Source organism: Stegastes partitus, unplaced genomic scaffold (genome assembly GCF_000690725.1).
Source record: "Stegastes partitus isolate 25-593 unplaced genomic scaffold, Stegastes_partitus-1.0.2 Scaffold1642, whole genome shotgun sequence".
Classification (NCBI taxonomy): domain Eukaryota; kingdom Metazoa; phylum Chordata; class Actinopteri; family Pomacentridae; genus Stegastes; species Stegastes partitus.
The window spans coordinates 74,999-96,184 of NW_007579373.1; the positions used below are offsets into that span (position 1 = coordinate 74,999).

The 21,186-nt window shown below is 42.1% G+C and overlaps 1 protein-coding gene across 1 annotated transcript in view; it reads left to right on the forward strand.

Annotated features, from left to right (window-relative positions):
* col18a1a (collagen type XVIII alpha 1 chain a) overlaps positions 1-21,186 on the forward strand; it is a 46,363-nt gene that overhangs the window by 6,569 nt on the left and 18,608 nt on the right. The window contains exons 2-7 of the mRNA XM_008301209.1: positions 3,812-4,353; positions 6,589-6,672; positions 11,198-11,269; positions 16,306-16,384; positions 19,357-19,487; positions 20,443-20,469. Of these exons, the coding sequence (XP_008299431.1) occupies positions 3,812-4,353; positions 6,589-6,672; positions 11,198-11,269; positions 16,306-16,384; positions 19,357-19,487; positions 20,443-20,469 (935 nt within the window). The remainder of the gene's footprint in view (positions 1-3,811; positions 4,354-6,588; positions 6,673-11,197; positions 11,270-16,305; positions 16,385-19,356; positions 19,488-20,442; positions 20,470-21,186) is intronic.

Here is a 21,186-nt window from a genome sequence, read left to right on the forward strand (position 1 = left end):
CTGAACAATCGCGGCAGTGAGTTGAACTCTGACACTTAAACAGGGTCAGACCACTGGCGAGCTTTTTGCAGAGTGAGGGGAGAGATCATTGCCCCGTCGGCGGGCCTCGAGGGATGTTTTAAATGGTGATAGAGTGTAGTCAGGTGAAACCGCAAAGTGTTCTGACTGTCCAGATGTTCAGATGTTTTCCTGCGGATCGTACAGGATCCTGTACTTCCCAAAGCTGTGTATACAGCCTCACACTGTATGTACAGCTTTATCAACAGGGAATCACAAAGTCTGGTACCTCGTCCTGGAATGCTGGGAAATGAGACAGAGCTGCGGTCCTGGTCAGCAAGCGGTCTTCTTGACAAGACAAACTAGCACCATAAACCCAGCGCAGCTCCATTCATCAGCACTTCTTTTCTGTGCCCAACCGACCTTGAAGCTGTCAGCGTTAACAAAGCCTATTTGGAAAACCTGAATTGAGATTGCACTTAAAATGCTAATGGTGAACTCTATGTGTACCCAACAATTTTTGATGTCTGACAAGGAATGACTGGCGGCCCCTTTACTGACAATGCAGGCGCATTGAACCTGCTTCAGTAAAAGCTTTTTCTGGAAGCTTTAAACAGGTCAAACCTTCTAATCAGCTTTAGATCCGGTCATAAAATGACTATCTGACAGTCCTAAACCAGCATCTGGTGCAATTATATCAAGACACTTTTGGGAGATTTCTCATGAATATCAATATTTTTTGCATCTCGTAAACCGTCGTCATCTGGTTAATATGCATGTGTCTTCTTTTTTTGTAAATTCTAAACGCAGTTCAAAAGAGTGCACATCTGTTTGGTGTGAGTGATGACGAACAAGTGAGATGGTTCGCTAATAAGGGGTTTGGAAAGCTTGTGTGCATTCACATTCCAAAAGGATGTCTGCTGTTCTTTTGGCAAAAGCATCAGAAAATCAGATGTGTTAACTGTCGGAGAAGGAGATACTGTGGAGTGTGGACAGAGAGCCTGAATCCTCTGCTTGTTCTGCAGAGGAATGCTGCATGCTGAGGACCGGCCCGGCTCAGTGTGAGAGACGCGGCGACCCACATTCCAACTTATTACAGACCTTTAAGTTTAATGTGCACACAAATCAAATTATTCTTCATGACCATCTGCGGAGTTATGTTTAGCGAATTGCACGTTTCATGCAAATCTAACAAACAAGTGAACTGCAGCTAATATTAACATTTCTCAGTAGAAACGCTGTCGTGCAAAACAAGCTCATTCTCTGTGTGCGTAATTGCAGAAAGAGTTACAGTACATGCTCGGTTATGTTGTGTTTTTACTTTAAATACAGCTCACGCCAGCTTCAGCACCCGCATCAAGAGGATTTACAAATTGAAATGTTGTGCTTTCCCACATGATGGATTTCCCCACTGAATTACTACAAGCTTTTGGCTTTTTCAACCCTCCTTTGGCAGAGATTGTGCACATATAAGAGGGAGCCAGGTTCAGACGTGTGAGCACAGGCCCACTGAAGGGACCCTCCAGCTTTCTCATTCTGACTTTATCAGAGCAAACATCTGGTGGGCCTGGTGCAAATGACAGTTTATTGTTGAATGCTGTCCATGCGGCAGTTCGAGGACCTGCGGTCCACCTGTAGTGTTCTGACCCCGGGACACTTAGTGTCACTTCATGGGGAAGTTTTTCTTTTTTAGGTAGACAATGCTGCTGTATGTTCTGGTCTTGCTTGTGTGAGGATCTTAAAATTCTGAAAGGTTTAGCAAAGATGATACGAGACAGCGATCCCCTTTTTTATGTGACTTGGCCTAAAATAAGACTGTACTGCATAAATATTCTTGGATTTTCCACCAAGATGCTATTTTATATTTGACCCAAAGGGAAAGTTTGTGCAGTCAACTGAGAGAGTCTCTGGTAAAAACTTTCTGACGTCTCTATCGCTTATGTTCATTTTCCAGATTTCTTTGGTATTTTTGGCAATTGTCCGACTACAATTTGACTAATATCTCTGGTGACATGTATGTGATTAAAAGGAGTGCATATCACTCCACTCGCTGATTAAACTTCTGTAGAAACGTCTGGTGCGCGGAGGAACTGCATAATGGAATGTATTTTTATTGCTGTCCTGTTAGAGCTTGACTGGCCTCTCTGTGAGCTCAGATCCAAATGAAAGCATCTTTAGTCCTCAGACAGCACGCACAACATTCGCCCTGGTGTTTATGGTTGTGCAGCAGATAGCGGGGGTCTCCGGTTCAGCTAAACGCCTCGTGTGTTTAAGCTCTCAACAAGGCCAACTGCCGACCCCACTGATCTCCTGCACTCGGAGCAGTGGGGAGGCTTTGAACTGAGCAATAGAGCTCACTCATTAGTCACCAGGAGGTAAACCAAAGCATTTCTTCAAAGCACCAAAAATACGTCACGTGTTCTACAAAAACAGTAATTTTTGTGGTTCTGCTTCTAACACAAGGAAACATTATTACTGATCAAAGCAGGAAGGTTTGGTTTTAAGTTCGGTGCTGGTACCACCGGGCAATGTGAATGAACACACACATTGCTCTTTGTGTTCCTTGCATTTCCTAAAAATGTCCAGTTATTATGCACCGACTTTGCCAGAGTCGCCCTGGGTGATGGAGGAGTGAGCGGAGATATGCTGGAGGCCCAGCTGTTGGTCCCTGCCTGCCCTCGAGCAGCGACATTTAGCAGATGTCACACTGGTTGGAAAAGAGTTTTGCTTTTTTTTTTTTTTTTAGTGTCTTGTGGAATGTGATGCACAGACATCCATCTGTCCCTCAGTTGGCAGCTAAATTAGGGTTTTCAAAATTAGTGCATCATTTTGCACTTATAAATGTAAAAAAACAAAAACAGGTAAATGCAGCACAGCAGACTACAAAAAAGGTTGAACCCCAGACACATATAGTAAAATTTACAACGTCATATTAGTGTCAGAGCAGGTTCAATCGTAAGCTGCTGCAGTAATCCAATTACACTTTGCAAACAGATTTAGCAGGAAGAACATAGTTGTGATTCCAGCACGGAATCAATATATTATCATAAGCATCAAGACTTTGAAGAGACGTTGCTGTGAATCAGACCTGATGTTTTCATTATGGATTAATCTGTTCATTGCTTTGTCGATGAATCAATGCTGTCTGGTCTACAAAAAATCTAAAATGATGAAGTAAATTTGAGTTTTTCCTCAGAATACTACACTCTCAACTCCATGATTTGATTTTTCTTAGCCCATAATAAGCACACACTAGTGCACAGATAATGTAAGAGCTACATCAATCAATCAGAGTCTCACATCACAACTCCTGCGCTATGCCTGTAGATCTCCCTTCGGTTTAGGAAGCAGAAGTTTGGCGTTAGCAGGTCTAATCTGTGGGATACAGATTTGACAGTGTCTGTGAAAGCTATCTGCTTTTCATACTCTCATACGCCCCATGGTTTGCCTTTTTTGCAGATGTTTTGGATAGATTTATAAACCCTATCCATATTTTGGTTGCTTGTTTGTTTGTGGTCCCTTGAGAAATGTTGCATTCCCACCGCTATTGGAAAAAGCTTATGGTTTGGTGGAAGAAGTTGTGGTAACTTTCCACTACAGACATTACTTTACAAAGGACCACATGACCTTCAATACTACCGTCCTATACAAGTGACAGCAGATGCCCCTGCATCCATCAGAAACATTCACGTTTGGTCACCCACCAACAGCCTACTAGCTCCTGGTCTAACATGCTGCCATGCTGCCCTCCCTTCTAACCTCCACTGTCTCACTGCATATTGTGGCCTGACGTCTTGCTTCTCTCTCTCTCTAGAAGACAGTGGAGTCTCCCTGCTGCAACTGATCGGGGATCCTCCTCCAAGTGAGATCACCCGAGTCTACGGACCGGACAACACGGCCGCTTACGTCTTTGGCCCAGATGCCAACACGGGGCAGCTGGCACGCGCCCACCTCCCGAGCCCGTTCTACCGAGACTTTGCCCTCATCTTCAACCTGAAACCCACCTCCGACAGGGGCGGTGTCATCTTCTCCGTCACAGATGCCTCACAGCAGATCATGTATGTGGGTGTTAAACTGTCCCCCGTGCAGGGCGGCAACCAGAATGTCATCCTATACTACACGGAGCCTGACTCGCAGCAGTCCTACGAGGCGGCTCGGTTCCTCGTGCCCTCCTTGAGGGACACCTGGACCAGGTTTGCTTTCGCTGTGAGGGACGACAAGGTGATGTTCTACCTCAACTGTGACACAGACCCTCAGGTGATGCGCCTCGAGAGGTCCCCGGATGAGATGGAGTTGGAAGGCGGCGCCGGGGTCTTTGTCGGGCAAGCTGGAGGAGCTGATCCCGAGAAGTTCTTGGTGAGTATACAGGCTCTTTAACACAGAAGCTTACAGTGTGAAAGCTTTCAAAATAGAAACACTTAACGTGCACTGAGTAGATCAGGTTGATTGTTACGTCATAGAAAGGAATGGGCCGCTAACTTTCCCAAACTACTTCTTTCTACAACGAACATGAACTCTGATGAGACAAGACGCCTGCCTCATGAAGCTTTGGAACAGTTTGTGTTTTGATTCGCTAAAGTCATCATGTGAAACATTTTGGCTGAGTAACTCTCATGTGATCTAATTGCTCAAATTGGCCTGCTCTAAACCATAACATAAATGTCTGAATCACCCACCACCCTCTTTCTGCAAGTCTGCTAATAAGTGGAAGACCTCACAGTGGTGGCGTAATTAATGTCAGCCATTTGTATGGTGTAAATCTCAGCAGCTGGCTACAACAACTGCTGCTGAAGTTTATAGTTGTTCACCCGTGGCTACGTACGAGGAGAAAACATCCAAGCAAATATGTACAGTCTGCGGTAAATTGTTCATTCTGCCTCCGTGCATTCAATTATTTTAATGGAGGAACAACAGACAGCTTTCTTCACCACACATTTGAACTCTGTAGCAGTCATTACAATTACAACCCTAGATATAAAATATAGTAACTGTTGTGTAAGTGAAAGACAATTAACTTCCCATTGAGGTGAGAAACCACCTTTAACTGATGCAAGTTTATTTTAATTGCATCTCCTAGAAAATGACAAACACAGGAGGCTTTTACTGTCTGAATTTCAGTAACTGTTACTAGATGGTTGTTTTTATGGACATATAACGGTTGTAATTTTAGTGGATATAAACAACCGTGATAATCAGAGTTTTGCTTCTTAAATGTTTAAATTTGCTTCTTAAACACAAATAATGTTGCTGTTCTGTTACCAGGATGGTATTAAGACCCTGAAGCCATTAAGCTTTATTCTAGAGATTGTCAAAAAAGGACGATCTTCCCACTATAATTAACTAAAAAAAAAACATCTTTTAATCCTACTAAATTTATTGAGATTGCAAATAGGTCTGTCCCATCTGACTCCAAGCCCTTGAAATAAAGTTTCTGCTCTGCTGAAACATCATCTCTTACTTCCTTTCTCCACTGTAACACTTGTCTTAATCTTTTTTATTACTGTTTGAAGACAGCTGCTTTTTTAGTTGGAAGCCACCATGCGACTCTGCTACACATTTCAGGTTTTCCTTTTTTTGTTTTGTTGCACAAGCCCATCTGAAGTATCTCCTTGTGGTTGTATATTTTTTCCAGAAACATCCAACCACAAGGTTTCTAAACTTGTTATATGAAAGGAATCCTAACGATTCTTTTTTATTTCAGGACTTGTTGGCCACGTGCTATTTATTGACCCTAGCGTGATCCTAGGCTCCCAGGGTCTTGTGAATTGAATCTCCCTAATCAAATCAAGACTTGGCGAGCTTCTCTGAACATCTAAATATTTACATTATGTATTTATGAAATGGACATTCCAGTCTGAAATAGCACTTGTTTTGTTTTTCTTGTTATTCATCACAACCGAATACATTCTGTGGCAACGGTTTAGTCCTTCTTGTGAATAGAATCTACGATTTATTGAGAAGATCTAAAGAAGTTTAAGGAAAAAAAAACAAAACAGATCATAACATTTGATATAAAAAGAGCATAACATGTCAGCTAAACAGAGGAGTTAGTGAAACGGCCTTTGCAACTTGAGCACGCCCGTTAAAAGTCTGCTCAGAGACAGGGTTACCATGTCAAAGAGCTGTTTATCTTCAAAAGTCCTCTTAAAAAACCCATTTGACTTTTTATTTTTTTCTCAGGACATAAACGTGTCCTGAAGAGTCGACTTCAAATAACTCAGCAGCACAAAGACCACCTCTGCACACACGGCTAATGGCCCTTTGATAGGCAGGAAGATAGCATTCATGCTATCTGTGTGAGTATCCTGTGTGGGAACATGTATCAGATCGGGCATTTGAGGCAGAGATAGTGGCACTTCACAGGCGGCGGCTAAAACTGGAGACATCAATAGCCCCTCTGATTTTGTGGGATCGGGGAATTCCCTGAGAAATATTACCAAAACCCGAGCGCCGAGTTCAGAGATAAGAATCCATACTTGGATGTTGGAAGTAATGCATCTTGTGTGTGTGTGTGAGAGAGAACAAGTGCTGTTCTGACATGATTATATGTGTCATCAAACATCAAAACAGCATGCGCGTGTTTTGCAACAGGGTGTGATCGGTGAGCTGAAGGTGGTGGGAGACCCCCGTGCAGCAGAGAGGCATTGTGAAGAGGACGGCGATGACTCAGATATGGTGAGTGACAACATATCCCACTTGGGAGATAAGCGGCTGCATGTGACCTAAGAGCTGGAATATCCCTGCAGAAAAACACAAATACCTTATTTCAAAGGCATAAACTGGTGTCTGATGAAGAGATTGTGAGCAGACTTCAGTCAAACTGATTGTTAGCCAACACTCTTCTCACAATCAGTCTTGAAGAGTCTATTAAAAAAACACAAAAATAAAAGTTTAAGGATTAAACGGTGCGTATCTCATCCAGTGTAAGCTCCAAGCACTAGTGTGTGGAGCCAGTTGGCTTCTACTACTGACAGTAATAACCATGTATGCATTCCATGGCCAAGGTCCATACATCTGTAAATAACCAGGTTACATTAGTTAAGTGGTTACTGGTTCAACCCTGTCTTCTAAAGATTTCTTAAAGGAAGATAAGACTGTGACAGTAGCTTCCAGTTTCAAGGAGCCACAGAGTCTATGTAGGGAGTCATAAGACAACAGCAGCAGGACTTTCACCCAGGAGACTGTTGGGTTCATGTCCTGCATGGGACCATATCTGTTATTATTATTATTATTAGTAGTAGTAGTAGTAGTAGTATTATTAGTATTACTATTAGACTTGAGTTTGGTTTTCAAACACTGGTTAAGTTTAAGCATCAACACTGCTCAATTAATCTCCATAAAATGTTATAATTTGGGTTAAAATACGACCCTTAAACAACATGGTTAAAGCCTTGTCTCCATTTTCTGGATTACCAGAGCGATATGTCCCAACCCGTCAAATATCTGAGTGGTCACCTGAAGAGTGACAGCAGAACTATAAAATGAATGGTAAAGATGTGATGATTTGAACTGTTCATTTGTCTAGAAACGTCATTCTTGAAAGACAGGACCGACTGCTTACATCCAAGAATAGTCCTGTTATAAAACATTATGTTGTATCTGTGGATGCATCACATGTATGGCTGTTCTATTGTAATACCATCAGTGTCCACTGAGAAAAAACTGGCAGCAAGTCCAAGTGCTGTCACAGTAACCAGTTCTCTTAATACATCCGTAGCTGTAAATGTGCCAACTGAGAGAAAAGTCCAGCCATTTATTTACGCCAAAGGGCTAACTAACAGAAACAAAACACAGTAACACAGACCTCTCTTAAAGGATAACAGTACGACAATACAACTGTGAATATCTGTCATATGTGACAACTTTGAAGAAAAATGTTCAGTTCTTCATTTATGCCAAAAGTATAACTGAGCTTCACTGTGTTTTAAGTGTGGACACAACATTTTCTACATCCCAGGACCCTAATGATGCTTCAGAGCTGTGGTTAGCCTCAGATACTAATGATGATGCTAATAGCATAATCCATGATACGTATACATTTTGCAGTCACGTTTGACAGATGTTTGTTCTGGCACTTTTTTTTGTACTTCCATCTCTGTAACTGTAAGAGAAGTCTGTGTTAATTTATTTCTGACATGTGGAAACCCCCAATAGATTTGAAGCTCTGCTCAGCCAAACATCCAATGACAACTACACACCTGGTTTAGGTTGAATACGTCTAGTTGCCTCATGTCTTTGTCCAGTTTAACTCTGATGAAGACACAGTCGTGTTGGAACATTAGTCAGTCAGTGGTTGTGAACTGATCTTGAGTCCTGTTCTGTCTGTTGAGAAGCTGCTTATTCTGCTGCAGGTTGCTGGTAGATGTGTGGAGAACCCTGTTTGTTTTTACGTTCACGTCAGCATCTCTCTGTATCTCTGGATGAACCTTTTTCACTCTGATTTGTCGCAGTAAGGAAAACACAGGTGTGTTAGTGATGGCTGCGTTCCACTTAGGGGAGGTCCTGCTTTCTGTGCATACGGACTCACTGTCCTGACTCACTGGGACACTTAATGGACTGAGCCACCATAAGTTCCACCTGTGTTTAACCGAGTAAACGTCTGCTGTCACAAAGCTCTGTTGCGCGACGACGCCTCATTTATTTGAATGGAAGTTGCTCAGTGGCGCATATACTGATAACATTTACAAGCTTCCTCCGTGGTATACACGGATGTTCCACATGCACTGCAATTTGGGGCTCCTACTCTAAAATTAAAGCTGCAAGCAGCATTGGTCGGGTCCTCGGTTCTCGTTGGACCCTCATGCCCGTCTGACCGTTCTTCAAGTGAAACCTGCTTTAAGTTCAAGGAGCCATTTTTCTCTCTCTCCTCTCAGCCTCAGACTGTCAGTGAGTCACATGACCAGCTGCACTGACCTGTGATGATGTCACGATGACTCAGCATTTTTCGTGCCCCTGGGTGAGAGCTGAGAGTTTTACTCGCTTTCACTCATTTTAACTCTCCCATACAGCCACAATTTTCAGCAAATGTGTGTAAAAACAACACATTTTTGTAGGAAATCTTGTTAGGAAGCCCTCAGTGTCATTTTTAAAGCTGTAGGACCTTTAGTTTTTTGTGTAGATGACCAACTGACACAGCATGTCTGAACATGCCCCCATTGACACCCATACAAAGTATGAGCCAAGGCTGAGGCAGCTCATCAACTTTAACGGCTCGCCATTCGAAAACCGTTTGAGATACGCCAAATCCCTTCTGAACTTTTGTACATCAAGGCTTTGTCTGTGTCTTGTGCGATTTTTATGTTCATGGGATTTACGGTGTCAGACAAGTTAATATTTTTTCAACAGATGTTTTCAGTCATTTTTTTTACTTTGAAAGGCAAATTGTGAACTTCCTGTTTGAGATAGGTCAGGGGTGTCAGCGCGAGATTTGTGGGTCTCATTGAGACGAACATTTTGATGTTGGTTTGATCTCTGTAGGACATTCCTACTGGACGCTAGGGCCATTTTAGTGTGTTTTTCTGTAACTAGGTGGCGCTAGAGAGCCTTTTCTTGTTTTTTTTTCCATTTTATCAAATTTTTCGCCGATTCGGACGTGCGTGCCAATTTTGGTGAGTTTTTGAGCGTGTTTAGGGGGTCTAATTAAGGCAAACGCGTTGGTCAGGCAAATAATAATAATAATAATAATAGGAATAAAGAAAGAAACGAAGCGGGAACAATAGGGTCCTTGCCCTTCGGGCAAGGACCCCTTCTTGCTTTGCAAGTAGGGGTCCTCGGACCCTAATAAAAGGTTCTCTTCTTGTTACAGACAGTGTAAGTAGAAACTAAAGTGTCACTGAACAGCTGTTACTGAAATACGACGATCCTTATCATCTTGGAATAACGAGCTCGACACTATAACACAAGACCATGCAACGATTATTACAAAATAATCACTTTAATTCACCTAAAACGTCTATGGTTGCAGCTGCAGAAGATAAACTCTGCCGGTGAGTCTTGCCAGTTCAGTTTGCAAAATCAATGCTTGACATGGGAATCCCCATTTTTGTCGGAAATAGTTCCCAGTAGAATAAAGAGTTCCGATGGTAAACTTGCAACTCCTATTGGTTTAAGCAATACGTGTGTGTGTGCAAGAACAGGAGTCTTGACAAGAGCAGCTGAGTGAACCATCAGCTCAAACTCTTCTTAAACTGGAACCAATTACCTGCATTCTTTAGTGGTAGAGAAAATGTGTTTCTAAAAGCGAGAATGAATAGTAATCTTATAGCAGAACTGTTCTGAAGTAGGACAAACGATGACATTTTATTAGATGTTGTGAATTCAATCCGCCATGTTACGTCACTCACAAGCAATAGTAAAACAGATAAGAGTCTTTTCCCTGCTGACCCTGACCACCCACATGCGATCACAGGTGCCTCGCCGCAGCCCACCGGCAGCCTTAGCTGTTATTTAGTAAAACATTCACAGCTGTTCTGCTCGCTCACCCCACTAAAACTATGTCCTCACTGACAGAATAAAGTGTAAGACTTTACCGCTTAGTGTCATCGAATCTTTAGATGTTGTTGGGATTAGATGGGAAATCACAGGTTTCACATTTCAGGATGTGCCTTTTATCTCAACCAACAACCTAACAGCTGTTTTCCACTTTAAAGATGACATTAAAGATAGCGATGCACCAAAAAACTTTGAATTTTGGAGGAGTTTGCTGTATTAGGTGTGTTTACAGTAAAGTGATACAACAAATATATACACATATGACCTAATGTCATTACACAGGGTGCTGACAATTTAAAGAGTGTCACGTTACGCCGTCATTTAGGCAGGTAAAAGGCTCACTCAGATCAAAATCTATGTTTCCTGAGGGACCGAGCCAAGAAGGCAGCATAAAAAACAGATTTAGGGTAATAAAGCCAATGCCAGCAACGGAAAGAGGCCACAAATTCTTTTAGACAGGGCACACATAGCATAAAGGTCAGCTTGCTTATTTATATACACACATCTTCTATGGAAACTATTCCCTAAATCACTGAGGCTCACTTAAACTTGAACGAAAATTCAAGTAAAGTGCTGGTAGGCACATGATGTAAGGACAACGCACATTCAAAAAGTAGGGTTAACAATTATCAAAGCAATGAGTAAACCCAAGATTAACATCTTGTTTCCTCATAAAAGGAAATATAACATGTACGATTTGTCTCCTCAGGCTTCAGGAGACGGAAGCGGCTTTGACGAAACCAGACCTCCGAAACCAGACATGGAGAAACACAGATGGACGGTACGTATTGTTGAGCTCTTCCACAGAGGCTCATCCTCCTCATTTAAGCTTTGTGAAATTATGTACCATTGATAATGGCACTGTTCCTCGCAGCTAATTTGCTCCTCTTGATATACTGTGGTGTGAACATAATGCTCTGCTCTGCCGTTTTTCCCTCGGGAATTGCTTTGCAACAGGCACTCAGCGAGTTTGCTGGAACACTGCAGATAAAAGGCGTATAAGACATTGAGAAGAAGAGCGAATGAGGAGCTGCCTAAAGAGGATTCACACAGACGATCAAGTCAGGCGTATATAAATGGCCGACAAGGATTATTAACAGCAGACTGTGCTTCTGCAAACCGAGTCCTCCAGTGTTAGGTACACCTCTGATGTCTCAGGTTACTCGGCATAAGTGAGTGAACACTCGTGGCTCAAGGAGGATTAAAAACTGCTGAGTTGATGTCTGGAAATTGAGCTGCTTCTGTCTTATACATTTGGAGACAAAGACTTTTAACATAAAGAGTTTCCTCCTGGAAAGGAAATGACCTTGCTGAGTCAAAACATGCCGATTCTAAAGGTTAGGGATTTGATCCAGTTTAATATTTTCTTTGCTAATAGTTGTCCAAATAGAGAGAAATGCCTGAAGAGTTCAATGTAGTTCTTTAACATGAACATGTGGGGGATTTACCTGCAGTGACGTGAGGTGTGTGGGTTCTATCTGGACAAAGGAATGAAGGAACTGATCTTGCAAGCAGGTCTACAAATCATAATCTCTTTGCCATTCACATTTGCACTGTTCAAAGCAGCGCCACTCTCATGCTAATTATTCCCACTGCCATCTCCTTCTCTCAGTCTGTTGCTATCTGTTGGTGGCTTCCTTCATCTCTCTACTTGCTGCTCTCTCTCTCTATCTCCAACCCTTTTTGTCTGTCTGTCTTCTTCCGTCTGCTTTCTGTCTCTCTCACACTCACTCAGTCAGATTCCACAGACACCCACTCACATCTTCCCACCCTCACAGATAGCCACTGCGATGCAGCACAGCCTCCACCCTGCACCACCATGCGCCGTGCATGCATCCCACTCCCACTCGCAATTATAGTGGAGAGTTAGAAAAACCAGATGGCAATTTGGACTCGATCTGATCCAAGTCAGAGCCCCCCCCACTCGCCTTCAGGCTTTGTTATTCTGACTGGTTTCTCAATCAGCTGTGCGTACAGGAACTGACAGAGGTGGAAAGAAAGTTGGAGAAGGAGGCGGGGAGGGCTGGGTCGGGTGCTTCGAGTCGGAAGTCTCTTCATCATTACTTAGTCCGCCTCGATGCCATGCTGCTTTTACGAGGGGATTTTTCTGTCTGTTCAGTAGTCATTCATTAGCATCGTGTAATATGCAATGTAATGTAAAAGACAACAGCTGGCATCTAATGCTATACCTGCCGATGTTTTTCCATCTGATGATGATCCGTTCACACAAAGTATAACTTACACACCTCGCAATCGTCCAACCGGTGCAATTAAGGCAAGTCGAGGCAAAGACAAGGCAGAGAGGGAGAGTTGTAGAAGTGAGACTTTCCATTTTGTCATCCTGGAATTCATGGTGATAGATGGCAGCGCCAGTCAGTCATCCTTAACGGTGTCACTGCTGGAAATGAAGTGTCCCCTTCAGCAAGAGGCCCAGAGATGAAATGTTTCCAGAGTGTAATTATTCTAACAAATGATTGTTTCACTCAGAGTACAGCACTTCAGATGATGTTTTCTCTGATTAATGGAAACAATTTAATAAAGGAAAAGATTTTTAGCTTTTCCAAATGTGAACAATTTGAATGAATTTTACATTCAGGCTGCATCAAGGCTTCATTTCTTTGTGATTTTCTTTCTTACATATTTCAGACAAAAAATAAACACATAAACATGCACAGAGTCTAGGACCAGAGAGTTTGGGGGAAATATGTCATTGCAACTTTTCTGCCAGACAGGGCGAGTGCCTTTTGACTTGCGATATGATTTGTTATACGTCTTAGGAAGAGGATAACGGACACTGTAAAAACAAAAAAACACTTTGAGCTCTGAATTTTTTTTAAACAGAATTCTGACTAAAATCTGTGAAAAAAAGTCAAAATTCTGAGTTGAAGTCAGACTTCTGAAACTAAAGTCTTGAGGTTTCCATTCTGACTTTAATCTAAATGAATCTTCTACAGTTACAACACAGCACCCTGATCCTTGCGTATCGTTGAATATTCGCTGTGTAATAAAAGACACATGATGCAGCAGTACCACATGAAATGTCATCTAAAGTATGAGGAAAGCATAAATTTATGAAACATGACAGTTTAATCACCAGGTCAGACATGATGCATAACATATATCCTAAGCTGCTCTTATGATTTTCTAATTGAAATTGTGATTTGAAATTGATTACCTGGTAAACAAGCTGTAAAATCATCTAACAGGACACTCCGTAGGCTTTTATGGAGATTTGCACAACTGTGTCTTTTACATTTGTCGAGCAGAATAAGCCAAGGAGAATACAGTATGTTGTGATTACACGTAGCAGAGGGAATTCAAATCTATACAACTGCGTGCTGTGTAATTATCTGTTGCTCCACTGTAATAATCTCTCTATGGTTGTGGGCGAACGTTTTCCTGAAAGCAGTTTTATGACGCGGGAGGTAAATTCTACCTCATGTTTTCACTTTTCCTCGCAGCAGTCACCTTAAATCTGCCAAATCTGACCAAACAACACACACATTTTGACCAGAAATCCATTGCCTCAACATGACTGTTAACCCCACAGCACAGCATAACTGTAGCATCATGTGCTACTTGCATTAACTGTACTCGTCTTTAAGTTACGCTTCCAACCAGTCTTTTTTTTTTTTTGTAAGCAGCAAAGTATCAGATATCAATCTAAGAAAAATGGACTGTCTTGCCCTTTGTTTGCAGTCAGGTCTTAATGAGACGTAGCGTGATTGTTTCTGCATAAATCATGTCTTTTTTTCCCCCCAAAACTCTGTTACAAAAGAGCCAACAGACCGACGAGAGTCAAAGTTTGGTTGCTGCATTTTATCAACAGCTGGACTGTTTCTCCTTCCTTCGCCAACCACAAAAATGCACAAATTTAAGAAGTTTCCTCTGTGATACTTGAGAGGGCATGTGCTGGAAAAAGAAAAAAAACACACAAAAAAACTGCTGCTGCGGAGGTGGGATATGTTCATTGCCGAGGGAGCTGCATACCTGCTCTTAGAATCAGGGGGTTGTGCGGTTCAAATCAATCAGCACCGTGTTCTAAGGATATGAGCCTCCCACCCATCATCCCTTGGCTGTGATGGATCGTTAGAGGAGTGAACAAGCGGGGGTATTCTTTATCACATTAATTCATACATCAACTTAGAAAAGTCAATAGGGGTCTGGCCAAATTCTTAGCATAGTCCGTGCCGTGCAACACAGCGGGGGGAGAAGGTTTTCCCAGAGAGGAAGCTGGTTAATCATCAACAGCGGCATGACTTGGTCCCTTCAGCTCCCCACCAGTTGAATTCCACAGGTGACAATTCAAGGTGGGGTGCTGGTGAAGAATGAGCTACAGAGGAGGAGCATTGTCATTATTTCCTTTCTCTTTACCCAGAGGCAGTTCCCCTCCTCCCAGACTACCTGTTGCTTCTCTCACTGCTGTGTTTTTAGTGACAGAGGATTGGTGGCGTAGTGGAGGCTGGCTCGTCTTTGTCCGCAAAACCTCCCCACACATTTGTTATTACAACAAAAACACGAGTTGAACTATCTTTGCATTTGAATCATTGCACTGGAGTACAAATGATACAAAGGACAATGGAAGAAGGGGAATCTAATTAGACAGAAGCTTAGAGGTTATATTTAAATTAACGATAAGATACTTTCACTTACAGAGAAGCTTAGTTAGGAACTAACATCCTTCCAGTTGCACCTGAGGCAGGCAGACGAAAAGGTGTTTCTAAGGAGCAGCATTTGTGAGTTCTTTTACCCGAGTAATCGACTGATAGAACACCTCTGGTTTGTTTTGCTGTAATAAGGAGACTGAAAGCTATTTTGCAAGAATTGGACTTTTAGAGGAGCATGTTAACAATGCAGCAGCAGCAAAAGGGTGACAACACACATGTACACATTGATGAGCCACCTACCGAATATTGTGCAGGTTCTGACCCGGCAGGGAATGGATGCAGGTCTGTCTGGCACAGGGATCCTCTGGGTCCAGTGGTTTGCCGGCTCAGGCCCCTGAGGATCAGAGATTGATCTGTGTTAATGCCATTTGGGATCTGAGGAGTTTGAAAGCCTGACTCTTTGCCATGAATCAGTTTCTGCTGTTAGCGTGGGAGGTGCGCACGATCTGGAGCTGGTACGCGTCAACGTCTACATGACTGCCGAGACCCGAGGTTTCCCAGCAGAACTGGAAAAAGATGATCACTGCCATTTGCTTCATCTGTCAGCGGTTTTAATGTTGCTGCTGATCGGTGTATATATGTCATTTGAATTTACTGAAACTGAATTTATGAACTCCAGGAGTCACTGTGATGACATTTTACAACTGCAGGCCAGATCAGCGTGTTACACTGGGGGCTGTGTTCTTTGACGGCCCCACTAGGGTTCACATTAGGAAGAGTTTTGCAACAGGACCCAGGCATGAAATTACTAACAAAATGAGTTTGCCAACAAAACGAAAAAACAAAAAGTTTTACTGGGTTTTTACTGCCATGCACATGTTGACTCAATCATCATTTAAAAAGGCCTGGTGTTGAGCTGGGAAACAGTTTTGTTAGTTAGGAAGAGAGCGTTGGCTGCGCAATCCATAAACATTAATGCAGATTAATGGTAAAACAGTGCCGAAACATGAGTCACTTCAGTTGGGATTGTTTGTGATTAATGTTAACAAGGAAAACATTTTCCCACGGAGCGATATTGTTCTCAAGGCTTTTCAGCGTAGAGTTGTAGAGGGAGGAAAGAGAGCCATAAAATGCAGAGAGAGCTCATCACAGCAAATGTCATCCACTGCCCTTTTTAAATATCTGTCTCTGTTTGAATATTTTCCTGCAGACTACTCCTCCGTCTTCTCGCCCCATTCAGCAGCCACCCCTGACCAGGAAAGAGGAGGTAGACATTGCAAGAGAAACAGGTGAGTTCATCTGGATGCATACTTTGTTTTATTTTCTCTTTGTACAGGACAGGATGCCATCAGTTAAAGTCTTTTTCATGCAAACAATGTTTTTACAGATGCCTTTGTAGTGGCCCCTTCGCTGTGAAGCGAATGCCGCGGCCTTTCATGAGTTTTTTCCGATTTTACTTTCAAAGAAGGAAATTAGATGTTGTACTTCCACATGCAGACACATGACTGAGCTCACCTGTCGGGTTTACAGGGAAGTGTTTTATGACGGCACATGGTGGCGCTGAGTTCACATTCCTTCAGCAGGCAAAGCTTAGCTGGTCAGAGCTCGTTAGCAACACGTTTTCAGACATATGTCTCCATCTAGTGGACAACCTGACTCATGTAATGTAGAGCATAGAAGATCCCTCATTTGATAAGACACTTCTCAGGCCATGTAAATTCTATTTCAAGTTCTCTGTATTGTTAAAACCATCATACGAATAAATGTATCTTCTCCATGTCCATCTGCTTTTGACGCACCATCACTCCGACACATGTGCAGCCACACAGCATGCTTCCAGAGCTAAAATGTTGAGCATGTTCAGGATTGAAAAATTTTGATGCCAATATCTGTAATTGTTAATTTTTTAGTAATATTTTAATGTTTCAAAAACCGTATCAGAACTAACTGAGCTTTCTTCAAACCTATTCTCCTTCTCCTGCTCTGATGTGCAGCTACAGACATTTGATTTTTAAATTAGTCATAAGGCTTGTGAGTGTTTTGCTGTGCATCTGCTAATTTTTTATTGTTTAGGAGAGTTTTATCTCCAAACTAAGAGTCTTAACAGCTTTTTAGAGATTTAATGTCATGTGACACCCTCTAGTGTGGAACAGTTTTTGGAGACCTGAAAAATTGCTCTCAGCTGCACAGATTTATCTCCATAAGCACATAAACACATCAGAAAGTAGCCACAAGCCTTTTCTCTCTCACAATGCCAACATCTAACGCAACTGAGGTTTTGTATTTGAGATTTAAGCCTTAAATAACACAAAACGTACTATCAAGCGCTCAATCACTACAGGCTGACTTCCTTCAACTTACAACATCTTCCTTCCTGTTTACACTCAGGTACAAATCAGGTACTCAAGCTCTGACTAAAAATATCAATATCACAGCTAAAATTGTGAAGGCCAACAAAATGTGACGTTGTGAAGTCAAACAGTGATTCAGGTTTATATCAGCAGATGGCACACCAAGTTGGTAGTGGAAGTAGCTGCAAAAGCTCCTTATTACTCACACTACAGCTCCTCCAGGTATTGCACATTTTAGTTTTAATTCATATAAAGTCTCACATCTAGAGGGATAATATTTGATGATGGTTTGTCACCATTTTATTGAGAAATGAAACCCGTACAAGTCACAGTGAGTTCTTTCTGCTGCTGTGCACCATTTTGTAGTTTTCACAGGATATGCTAAAGGAAACTGTCAAGTGTCACGTACCGTCCTTTACAAACCCCTGCTACAAACATTGGTAGTATCAAGAGTCACTCATCAGACAATAACTTTATGACAACTAGTGTGAATGTAATTATATGTGTGCAGCCCATGCATCAGTTGTAGAACAAAGACGGCATCTTGTCCAGTGTCTCATCAGATCAACCAGAATCTAGTCAGTTTAACTGAATTCAAATAAATAAATCATGACTGGGAATGATTACTTTTCCGTATTTTGTAGTTGTATTATATTTACACTATCAGCGACATTTAGTCTTCACAAGTACGGAGCATTTAAAAGCATTCTGTTGCTACTGTCTCTACTTCAAACCCCACAAAAAATCAAAAGCAGAACCAGATTCAAACAATCGAAAACTGTTCCTGTATCAAATCATAATAAACAAAACAACAGACCTGTTTCCCTCCCGTTACTAAAGCATCCATTTCTTAGAACATCGTTATTCTCGAGACTTGATTCAACAATGTTTTTTTTTTTTTTTTTTGTATTATGTTCAGCAAGTGACTCCCAGCACGTTTCAGATTCTGTGGAGTCCAGGTCTGGACTTCCCGGGTCACCAGGTGGGTTGAAGGGGGTTGAAAACAGACAAAGAATAGGCATTAAGGTGTCTTTTCTATTCTCTGCCTGCTGACTTCATGTGCAAGCCTCAAGCAGGACCTCACATGGATTTAAGAAGCACACAGACACAGGGATGCATGAACTTAAAGTATCTACTGACTGCTCTTAATATTCACAGGGTGGTGGACAGGTTTGTGTAGCAGCCACAGAGGTGTGGAGCTCTGGCTGTAATCCCCAGAAAAACTCAACTTGCAGAGAAAGTAAAATAGAAGAGGTTTATAGAGGAGAAACGAGTATGAAAGGGAGACAAGAAAATAGAAAAAGGGGAGCACTATTTTAGTAAAGCTTCACATGGGAAAAAAAACAACAACATGGATTTGGACAAGCATGACGAGTGCTGCATATCAGCTTAGGCTACTGGTGCTACGATATGTGGCATTGGTTTATTCCACACCGATTTATCTTTTCAGGTACAGTTTTTTTTCCCCCTTCCTGAATTCTCACCACTAACCTTAAATATTAAAAGATGCCCTTGTGGTTGACATGATTTTGCTGTGCATGTCAGCGATGTTGAAAAAAATGCAACTGCTACACAACAGACTGCATTTCATGCAAAGTGACGCATTCTGTAGGAGAATGTGAGGTCAAACTGGGTCACGCCAGTAAATAAATGTCGGGATGGTAGCGCATGCAGGTGTGGGAAGGAGTGCTCAGTTACCACCTTCCTTGAACCCTCCACATGGCCGGTGAATTACAGCCACGCACACTGAGAATGTTGCTCCGCTGAGCAAAAAGCAATTTATTTTTCCTCTTTTCTCCTCTTCTTTTGGGAGCAGGAAATGTCCTGTTTATTGTCTGGGATGTGGGATACACTCGTTAATCATTTTCATGAGGCTATTAATGACTCTGTCCTTTGTCATTGTTTTCCAGGGCCAGGAGGGGCTAAAGGAGAGCGGGGCGACAAAGGGGACAGAGGAGAGAAAGGAGACAGAGGTCCAATAGGGCCGAAGGGAGAGGCAGGCTCTGGCTCCAGCTCACGAGGTGGAGCCCGTGGAGAGAAGGTTTGGACTTTTTGTTTTTTAAGTTCTGCCTTGGTAGTGGATAAAATACATGTTAGCTGGATAGGTGGGATGCATCTTTTTAGTCTAGACCAGGAGTGGGCAATCCTGGTCCTCGAGGGCCACAATCCTGCATGTTTTAGATGTTTCCTTCTTCCAATACACCTGATTCAAATGATCAGCTCATCATCAAGCTCTGCAGAAGCCTGATAACGATCCTGATCATTTGAATCAGGTGTGTTGGAAGAAGGAAACATCTAAAACATGCAGGATTGTGGCCCTCGAGGACCAGGATTGCCCACTCCTGGTCTAGAGAGTCCCTTCTGAAGGTTGTAATAGATAATGAAATCTCCCAAAGGGACACTAGAGGGAGCTGCAAGTCCTAGTTTAATATATCAAGACTTTTTTTTTTCCTTTTCTTTTTTTTTTTTTGGTAATGTACCACGTTAACACACTGTACACTTTACTCAGATAAAAAACTGCAAGTTTGTTAAATTTGCCATTGTGTGGTTCAAATGTCATCACAATGGGTCCTCTGAGGTCTGGGTTTTTGTTGGCAAGACACTGATTTGATTTTCTTCTATCAAAAGACAACCTACATAGAACACACTTAGGCAAATATGGACAAAAAAACAGGAAAAAAAAAAGAAAACATGCACATATGTAATACAGATCCAGTCTAGCACAGGACGCAGACGTACAAAGGCCCAAAATAAAATGTGAAAGTGTCAGTAGAAAGTAAATGGTTGTAAATTATTATAATTTTAAGTTTTCTACACATTTTGAAAACAAACATTTGAACGTGTAGCTCTGTAATTCTGCTTCATTCTCACTGATGCCATTAAAGTGTCAACACTCAACATGAGGTTCTCAGCTGTACGTCCAGAGCCTGTCTAGTGTTTCATGTCTCGTGAATACTGTTGGCACTGACTCCACTGTTTGTTCTTCTAATTTTTAGGGAGAACCTGGAGAAAAGGGATTGAAGGTAAGGGACTGATGACTCATTTGCCTTTTGGCTCCTTGATTTGAGTTTCTGTGGCACAGTTAATGCACCGTTACTAAACTTAGATACTGATTTTTAGTTTGTCTTCAAGGTTTCTCAGGTGGACAGGTTAAAGGTCCCTTAAGTTAAAAATTCACTTTTGTGTTTTCAGCTTGCTGTACACTTGAAAGTTTAAATTAAAAGCTGTTAAGATTAGGAAATTTCGGCCATACGTCAGTCCCCCACCCACTGCGAGATGGCCTCACAGCTTTATAAGCCAGTCTGAGCTGGACCCAGGCGTGGACTGAGACAGCCAGCAGCCACTTCAGAAACATCTCCAAGCTTCAGCTCTGCACAGCTGATTTTAAAACTGCAACACTGTCTGACACGCTCACCATTCACACGAGTTAAACACAATGGTTGTGCTGTGAATTCAGCGATACTTCCACAGAAAATGATCGCTCAGGAAGAAAGTTAGAAGCGATACAAAGTTGTGGCCTGGCACACTTATTGTCACACACAACTGTTTATCAATCACAGGCGATGAGGGTTCAGAACAGCCCCGAACCAGAGGCTGAACAGTTAAACCTTCTTTTCAGTAATTTGTCTGTGGGGGCATCTAAGACTTTCATTAATTTGACTAAAAGGGGCACAGTATGGAGCCTGTAATAAACTATGTTAATCCCATAGTTTTTATTTCTTGTAAAGTTGAAAGTAATT